The 8849-nt window shown below is 41.2% G+C and overlaps 2 protein-coding genes across 3 annotated transcripts in view; both read right to left on the minus strand.

The window, feature by feature from the left end:
* Window positions 1-2353: 2353 nt before the first annotated feature.
* On the minus strand, window positions 2354-8160 carry LOC145467744 (uncharacterized). Of its 2 annotated transcripts, XM_081451346.1 has the most exons (5): window positions 8078-8160; window positions 7158-7224; window positions 6684-6725; window positions 5981-6241; window positions 2354-5101 (listed from the first exon to the last, which is right to left on the minus strand). In XM_081451346.1, exons 2-5 carry the CDS (start codon window positions 7216-7218, stop codon window positions 5049-5051), a joined length of 417 nt encoding a protein of 138 aa, XP_081307472.1. In that variant the 5' UTR covers window positions 7219-7224; window positions 8078-8160; the 3' UTR covers window positions 2354-5048. The 2 variants fall into 2 exon arrangements, with proteins under 2 accessions (XP_081307472.1, XP_081307471.1); XM_081451345.1 differs by lacking the exon at window positions 8078-8160 and having other exon boundaries at window positions 7158-7599.
* The window catches only part of LOC145467683 (RNA 3'-terminal phosphate cyclase-like), a 13379-nt gene continuing 12264 nt past the window's right edge, over window positions 7735-8849 (minus strand). The window contains exon 11 of the mRNA XM_081451285.1: window positions 7735-8849. This exon is cut by the window's right edge and continues 1898 nt beyond it. The gene's annotated coding sequence lies outside the window, so the exon portion shown is untranslated.

The raw sequence follows: 8849 nt of genomic DNA on the forward strand, positions 1-8849 counted from the left end.
GTCAACCTGTTGAAGAACGCGATATCGCAACTGGATGACATAAAAAAATGTCATGGGCCACATGGCGATGAGTGGATAGATTGAGAACTAGAGGCAAGGTCTGCTGGTATTCACAAATTCAACTAGCCAGGTGTTCAACGCAGAGCGCATGCGTCTCGTTAAGACACGTAGTCTAACTCTTGCGATAAGAATTTCTCAAAGCCCCTCATGATTGTAGGTACTAAGTTCCGGCGCAAAGGACTTCCACCACCCGCAACGTAACAATTTTACCGCAGCAGTTTTCCTCCGATATCATTTAGCCAATCACAAGCATGAATTTCAAATTACATGTCAACGAAAAAGACGTGCCAACGCAAACAAATTATGGTCAAGTCAACTTTCACTTGGCCTTTTTGAAAAAAAAACCTAAACTACATACTGACTGCTGCATAAATGACCACGAGAAAGAAATTTCACAGGGAAAATATTCCTGCGTCAGTTTTCTATCACATGCCGAACTGCGACTACATCATGTCATTGTCAAAGAAGTGAAGGAATGTGTCTGTAAACGACTCAGTGAATTCGGAGGGTTCATTAAACACATGATGTTCTGTTTTGATAATTATAATGCAGACGATTTATGAATATTTGCTTCGTAGTTTTGTATAGAACAGTACATGCAGGTCACTTTGAAATTACTCACGGCTTGTGTTGAACACTGCCGAGAAAAGCGAAACTCTGGATATCTGGCGCGCTGGTGAGTCGATATTTTTTCCTTCCGGACTGCCTGATCGTAGGTGCTGTCCCATGTTCACAAACCGTTATTTGACTGAAACGCATGCGCACAATTGAGCCTGAACCAGGATTTTTGATTCTGTTAACGGATGGACTCTGTTAATGAGAGTGCTGTCTCGTTGGTTAATTTAAATTTTGCTGCAAGGATGTGGTAAATATCCACCATTATTATACCTTCGATCGCAAATATGTTTTACGTGTCACGTGTCATGGGTCAAAACTCACTCTCTAGGGCGAATAGCCTGCGAGAATACCTGGTCTTTTCGGCTCTTTTTTGACTTGCCAACCGGATTTAGAAAGTCTGTTATATTTCAGGGCCTGCTCATCCTTTATTCCCGTCATCCTTAGTGGATCCAACTCGCGAGAAACCAAAACAATGGCATACCGTATGCAGCTTGCAAAACAGTCATCAGACTTGCGCATAAACGGCTACATTTGAATGTTGTGGTGCCAGAACGAACAAAGGACGTATGATCGAACTCGAGAGACAAAAGCTCGATCAAATAGACCAATTTCGATGTATTAAAATTCAGCCTAAAACAATAAACCTCAGTACGAGGCTCTGGGGAATAACTACAGAGTTTGCAGGGTTTATTCCCCAGAGCCTCATGCTGAGGTCTATTGTTTTAAGCTGAATTTTAATATATTGAAATGGGTCTATTTTTAGAAACATAAGAACGCCTCCAACACCACAGGCCGCCCAAGCTTCGGCTGTGAGATGGTCTAAGATGATGATGATTGGGTAAAAGCGGTCATGACGAAAATATAAGAGTTTGTATAGGAATAGTCAGTACGATCGCTCTTAAGAGGTAAAAATACTGTCAAGTTCTCAATAAAAAACAATACCTCACCTTATTTTGCTGAAACGAGGCCATTTTAGTGTCGTTTAGACTTGTCCACGCGTGCTGTCGTGGGGACTTACCACCTTGCGTGTGTGTGCGCGGCCTGCGAGCAACCAGTTTAGTCCAGTTTAGTCTCCCGTAAACAATAACAAGCACTTGATGACTGGCTTCAAGACAACATAGAGTTTGTTTCCCCATTTAAAGGTGACGAAAGCTGATAAGCTGAAGTAACATGGCTCAGCATGTTCGTTGTGAGGGGTCGTGAAGAATTGGTTCATGCTTAGCGTACGCACAGGCGGCTTAGGACACGGTTCAGGCGACAGTATTCGACCAATCATGTGCCGTCTTAGCAGAAGCAATGGCGGACACATTTTTCGTTGTGAGTTGACAGTAGGTTGTCGTTTCTCGATCGATTTCTGCACTCATCGTGACAATCAAACGAACCTTTTCTGGGAGCTGCTAGTGTAATTTCTGGGCCAGTTATTTGCCAAGTCTCAACTGCAGGTAAGCATTTTTTGCATCAAAACTAGTCAATGGAAATCATACTATGTTGAAAACGTTTGTTTAGCAGACGCGCTTGACATGGATGTTCTTTTGGGCGTTTTCGGGTTAACAAGGATCAGTATTGTGGATTATTTTGAAACTTGAAACTTAAGTTCGATTTAAAAGCTTTACGAAAAGTTTGAAGCTGGGGCTTTTCCTTGATTTGTAAGATTATCGCGGCATTGCGCGGGGGGGGGGGGAGTGATGGTGTGATTTCTACTTTGTGTTATCACGATAAGGGTATAATTTTGCGGTTCGGCTTGTTCCCTTTATATCTTAATGTTTTCTTGTTTTTAAAGTGGTTTTGAAAACGGCCTCTCTGCAAAAGGCCGCCATTATGTAAACAAACTTACCTCATTCCGCTGATTCCATATTAAGGCAAAAATGCCGTGGTTCTGATTGGTCGGCTAAAACACCCCAGCATTGTTCCAAACATATAAAGAGAATTCAGACGCTTCTAGGGGATATGCTGTCTGTTTACATTTAGTGGGAGGCACAGTGGCCTCATGGTTAGAGCGCTCGTCTCCGGATCGAGCGCTCCGGGTTCGAGCCCTGCCAGGGACATTGTGTTGTGTTCTTGGGCAAAACACTTTACTCTCGCGGTGCTTCTCTCCACCCAGGTCTATAAATGGGTACCGTCGAAGTTAATGCTGGGGGTAACCCTGCGATGGACTAGCATCCCATCCAGGGGGGAGTAGAAATACTCCTAGTCACTTCATGCTACAGAAACCGAGATAAGCTCCGACTTGATGGACCACTTGGCTCGTATGCAGACTTTACCTACCATTAGCTGTCATTTGTAGATAACTGAATTTTAAATAGAACTAAACAATACTTTCCATTTTCAACTTGAGGACTATTCTGACACTGATAGGCACTGATTTCTAAAATCATGGCTATCTTTTAGTTCCTAAGCAATTTTTGTGTTCGCCATGTGTGCTAAATTAGCATAAATTTGACGAGGTTTATGTTTACGAGCTGATCAGGTGCCACGCCAGAGTTCAAACTTTTTGCCGAAGGCAAAAAGCTACCTTCCCAAACAGAAGTGATTCACCTTTGACCCGAGCGCGATGCGCAAGGGATCAAGAGAGGGAACGACTAGGAGCAGAAGCGTCCTTTTCTTTTTTTCACAAAATAAGAGAGTTGTCTTGGTGCGAGGCAGGAATTCTATAGTTACGTTGTCCCTTTTCTCCCAGGTTGTCACGTGATGTACTCTCGCTCAATCAGAACAAGGAACGTTTGTAAAACTTTGAGTGCCGTGGAAAGTTACAACAACAACAGCAACACATGTTTTATTTTACCTAACAATGTTTCAATTCAAAAACTGGGTACAGTAACAGATTCTTTACTTTGCTACTAAACCACCTTTAAATCTTGGTCGAATCGAAGTAATTAACTTTTCGTCGTAAACACTTTTTGTAACCTTTTCTAATTACTTTCACATCTTAAAAGTTTTTAATATCAATGAATTAAATTTGCGAAGGATGTTAAGTTGTACTTTTAGCTGTACTTGGAGCACTTTAAGCTAAAGAAATATTTTAAGTGCGAGATGATTTAACGGGCTTATAGAGAAAACTTTCTTACCGGGTAAGCACGTTAATCGTATAACTGAAAGATCGGCGGAAACTTCATTTCCTGTTACAAACTAACAATGGCACATCTTAATTAAGGTTTACTTTATAGTTGCTTAATAAAGCCGATTTATTTGCTTAGTCCGCTTTATAAATATAACAAAGCTGTTTGTTCCTTTTGCGTGGCTTGAATAAAATATGGTCACGTTCGTCGTGCACATGGTTTTGAAGCATGCTGTCCAGCTACTGGAACGATTGACACAAATACTTACAATGCTTTTGACGATACTGAGCGGGCGTCATGGTTCCGATTTGAGGTGTAACTTGATTATTACGCTGAATTCTGGAGAATCCTGTATCCCAGCGTCCTCGCTACTTTTCTACCGTCGAGAAGAAGGACCCTGGAGTGAGTTTGAGTTAGGGCATGATGTCGAGTATCAAGACACCGCTAGTTCTAAGTACTGGGCGAATTCCAAAAGAATGTGCTAATTGACCAATCACAGGGCAGAAAGTGTACGCGTTGCGAGCGTTCTTAATGGGAAGTTTTGATGTAAGTTAGCTGGTTGTTATCAATGACAGAATAACGATCTCAGAATAAAGAGTAGTGATCGGAAGACGACGTTGATGTGTGATTCCCCTAAAAAAAGACAAGTAATTCTGCACGGTGACAATATAACAAAGTCGATTGAAAAAGGATCTAATTCCTGTCCAGTTTACCTTTCGGGTCAGAACTATCCTCAACTGAATCTGCTATTATAAAAATATCTGCGGTTAGTTGTACAGTTGCAAATAAACATTTGTAGTGTAGTCATCAATGTGATTAAACAATAGAGCACGTGATCATGTGGAGGTCCTTGAATACGGTGGTTTCTTCTGACATGTTTTCAGTTTTCTTTTTTGACCCTTGACCATTCACAGTTTATTGTTTACCAATGATTACACATATCTTAGTTTAAGATCCAAACTAAGTTTTTAAATGCTTTATTCATTCGACGAAATTAGACATGTACGATAAATTGCATAAATTGGTTAAAAGAACGGAGTTATTTAAAGAACTTAACATAACTGCCTACGTTCAAAATGTTTGGGTTCCTCCCACGTACATAAAATCACGATTTTCTGGAATTTAGATTTAGAGACTCGAGACACAGTCATCCATATGAGTTTCCCATGATTCCTACTCACGTGCACATTGCTTTATAGATAGTTAACTGCAGTAAGAGTACATGCTTTATATATTGGCTATCAAACAAGACATTGAAAATGGCAAATCATTCAGTCTTATCACTGTGCAAAACAACTTGAACTAAGTAAACGTTTATTCGACCCAGCCGCCCTCTTCAGAAACAAAGCCATTGAGTAGATCAGGATCTGACAAAACAAAAGTAAACAATTAAAATAAAGGCTTGTGATTACGAGCGGTATAACCATAAGCACTATGAGCCTATTGAGTTTCTGTGCCAGAATGCAAACAAACGTGTTGCACGGCGGCCTACTGGTGGCGCTCATAACGAACCCTGTACATATAGAGAAATTCGAGTGTTGGCCATGAGACTTTGTATTGTGTTCTTGGATAAGAGAGTTGTTCTCTCTCTCTCTGCAAGATTATAAATTGATTGTAAAATACTATATCGGCAAACTGTTGCAATAAATCTGAGGAAATGCCGGGGGGAACCTGCGATAAAATATCATCTTAACCATCTTAAGTGTAAAGAAAAACAGCCGGCCAACCCTGATAAGTGCCCTATAGAAAATCTACTACTGGGTCACAATCAATGAGCCCCAGATTAGTGCTTTACCAGTTGTAAAGGCATATCCGGCCATAGTTTCAGTACAGCACTGCAAGATACGGAGGATTCAAGGTTGAAACTTCCCAGGTCGACAGGTAAAAAGCAGGATCCGTATCTTATAGTACGGTTAGAAAAAGTAGTTAAGTTAGACTGCGAGCAGTATCTATTTTCCTCGAAAATCCGTGGGGAAGAACGCAAAACAATTAAGCGTTCGAGCGTGACTGTGAGCATGACGTGCGAACTTAGTCGATTGCCAGCCGCTGTTCGTGAACGGAGCCCGCAGACCTCTCCCGAACTCCCAGACTCGAGTCGAGAGAGCGGCAGAAATCGATCCCAGTGAGAAGAGGGCCGTACTGTAGATAACAGCCCGTCAAATTATCTGTCATACAGGGCATAGTATCATAGTATTTGAGAGATAACAATAAGATAGAAATAACAAAGAAAGAGTTATTTTACTCACCTAACTCCCAGCAGAAATATTGGATCTTGACATTTCTCATGCGATCTGCATAAGGACACAAGCTCTTTTCGGTTACTGTACAGTAGTACTCAAGATTGTGGTCCAGGTTCCGGCTGTTCCGGCACTCCGTGTTGGCCAAAGACTGGGCCTCGATCACTTCGGTCCAGACTCCGAAACGATATTGAACAAAGAGACTTTTTATTTGGAAGAACTTTCCAGTTAAATGGTCGCAACGCAATTTCAGTGGAGTTAATCCCTCAACTGAAACAGTGATACGCTTAATATTAGTTGAGGACTCTTAAACCAGACTACTGAGGAGTCCCTCAAGGCGTTAAGGAGGGTTGGACGGTCAGCATTGCATGCATTTTGCGAGCAGGGCAGGAAGCAGCGTGTAACGTAGATCATGAAAACTCTACGGGAGGAAGGAGAAGAGAGGGCAGAAAGAAACTTGGAGCAATAAGACAAATTTTGTAACCTTGTTTACTTGTTTGCAATAATATAAAATGGAAGGACAACCTCACGAGGTGTATCCAAATTATGGAAAATTTTTTATCGGGAATTTCAGTCGCGGCCATGTTTGGCAATCTAGGAGCAAGGGAAATGAGTGCAAGACTAATGGGTGTCTTTGTCTTGTAACACGTGTTTTGCCATATCCGAAGTTAAATTGCGGAAGAGCCCTGACTTTAGTTTTTTAACCACTTACCCGCACATGGTTGATCTCTGAGCATCTCGGAACAACGACGAGCTACAGAAAAACACGAAGAGAGAAAGACAATCACACTGACTCTCATATCAACATACGGGAAAGAAAGCGTAGAAATTGGCAGAAAGGAATCAAACCTTAGTTCTGCAAACGGAAAGTATGAGTCAAATCCCGCGCTGTGATTGGGTATCCTATATTGGCCAAGATTTGTTTGCGTGTGTGAACATATGCACCCAAAAAATATCTTGGCCAATCTCCAGTAATCGTGACCTTACGTGACCTGAATGGAGATGCTATAGGCCGGGTCTATAGGGAAGGCATTCAAAGTAGCCAGAAACAACAGTTCGGCATCCCAGACATAGCATGGCCTTACCACGAGCCGACGTTTATTTTTCAAAAGGATAGTAACTCACTAGCATTAGTCCTGGTCGTGTTGTGTCATGTTAAACTTGAAAAATAGTTTTTGAAACTCACCTTCAGTCAGACCGCAAAAGACAGCGATGACCATACTTACGTAAACAATCCTCCGCAACATCTTAAACTTGAGAAATTTAAATTATTATTAGAAAAAAAGCAGTGTCATCTTTTGCTGTTGCTGCGTACTTACAAATTTAGAATAGAATCTACTGAGTCTGACTCTATACAAGCAAGATTATCAACGGACACACTGTCACCTTGCTTTACGTCGATCTCTCTGTCCTCCGCAGAGGCCACGCTAAAAGTATTCCCTTTTCCCCAATCTCCCCACCCTTTATCCTCCAAACACGAGTTAGCGGCTGCTTCGGAGGAGAGGATAATCTGACAGCATTGACACGTCGATAGAAACTTTGTGTGATATATACATTTACGCGTGACACGATAGAATTAAGCTTGTGTGACCTTCAGAAGCAACAGAACAGTTCTTATGGCGTCCATGGCAACCAAGGCGAAAAACACTAACACGTTGTCTAATCCGACGCATTCCTTAAGTAATAAAATTCTGGTCATTTCTCAAACCAATTTCTTCAGAATGCATTTCTGGATGAGGTATTTTGACTTTGCGTCAGCTTTCTTTTCTAACTAGTTCAAGTGTATCGTGCGTCTAGCCAAATCTTTAAACAGAAGTCCGATCAATCTCACCAGGTCCCAAAAGCGACGACATTATATCCCCCTTACTCAAAGGAAAATCGTAGAGCAGACGGCGCATTGGTTCGGGATAAAAAATTATCCAGAACCTGATAGCGCTTTAACGCTGCTTTACTCCGGCAGAGAAGAGTGAAATATAACATGTGTAAGCTGAGGTTATGTCCATGCTTCGTATATCACGACAGCCGTGACAGGGCTTCTACGGAGTATGTCGTCAATTCATAAAGCCTCAGATAATCACATACAACAGTGCTCATTCACATACTTACATTAGCTTCAAATAACTCTTAGACTTTCAGCCGCTCGCTCCGTGATCGATTAAGAGAAGGCCTTGGAATTAAGTCCTTCTTAGCGTCGCGTCTAGCGTTTAAAGAATGTAAAATATCCGTCTAGTAGTCAGACAGCGTGATTGGCTGAAATAAGAATGGCATTGATAAATTCACTTTTCTTAAAGTTGATATTTTTACTCTTGGTAATATTCTTGTATATCTTTTTCTTCATGATTTAATTCCCCTTTTTAAACCACATGATGGCATATGATCTGCTAACTTCAGTATACGCTATAGAAATGATAAAAATAACAGCAATTGAATAGTAAAGTATTCTAAGTTGGGTGAAAACTGCATTTTGTAAGTCGATAGTTATCTAAATGAGCTTAGAGAATGTAGATAATTGTACTGTCTATTAATGGCTCTGCAGCAATGTCACGTCACCTCATCAATTTAACCCACAGAATATTTGGTGGTGAATAGAATGTGCCGGCCATCCAGTCAGTTCGTGCGTTTGGAAGGTGTCCACCACTATAATTGAGAAGCGTAAGAATGTGATCTGTTTATTTGTTTTCTACAGTGAGAAAAGTAATTCTGCCGAAATTCGCGGGGAAATTGAGTATCGAGTGCGAATGACTGCTTTCTTTACTCAATATGCCAACAGTAACTGTCTGTTATCTGTGTAATGATAAGTCGCCAAAATAGTGTTTGATAGTTGCTTCTTGTTGCGTTACATGTTAGTCTTTTCAATTAGCACGCGAGGATTATGCCA

This window comes from Orbicella franksi, chromosome 14 (assembly GCF_964199315.1).
Source record: "Orbicella franksi chromosome 14, jaOrbFran1.1, whole genome shotgun sequence".
Classification (NCBI taxonomy): Eukaryota; Metazoa; Cnidaria; class Anthozoa; order Scleractinia; family Merulinidae; genus Orbicella; species Orbicella franksi.

Coding starts and splice junctions, on each gene's coding strand:
- LOC145467744 (XM_081451346.1), bottom strand. CDS start 7,218: ATGTTGCGGAGGATTGTTTACGTAAGTATGGTCATCGCTGTCTTTTGC. Junction 6,726..7,157: donor CTTTTGCGGTCTGACTGAAG/GTGAGTTTCAAA, acceptor GTTTTTCTGTAG/CTCGTCGTTGTTCCGAGATG. Junction 5,102..5,980: donor ATATTTCTGCTGGGAGTTAG/GTGAGTAAAATA, acceptor TTGTTTTGTCAG/ATCCTGATCTACTCAATGGC.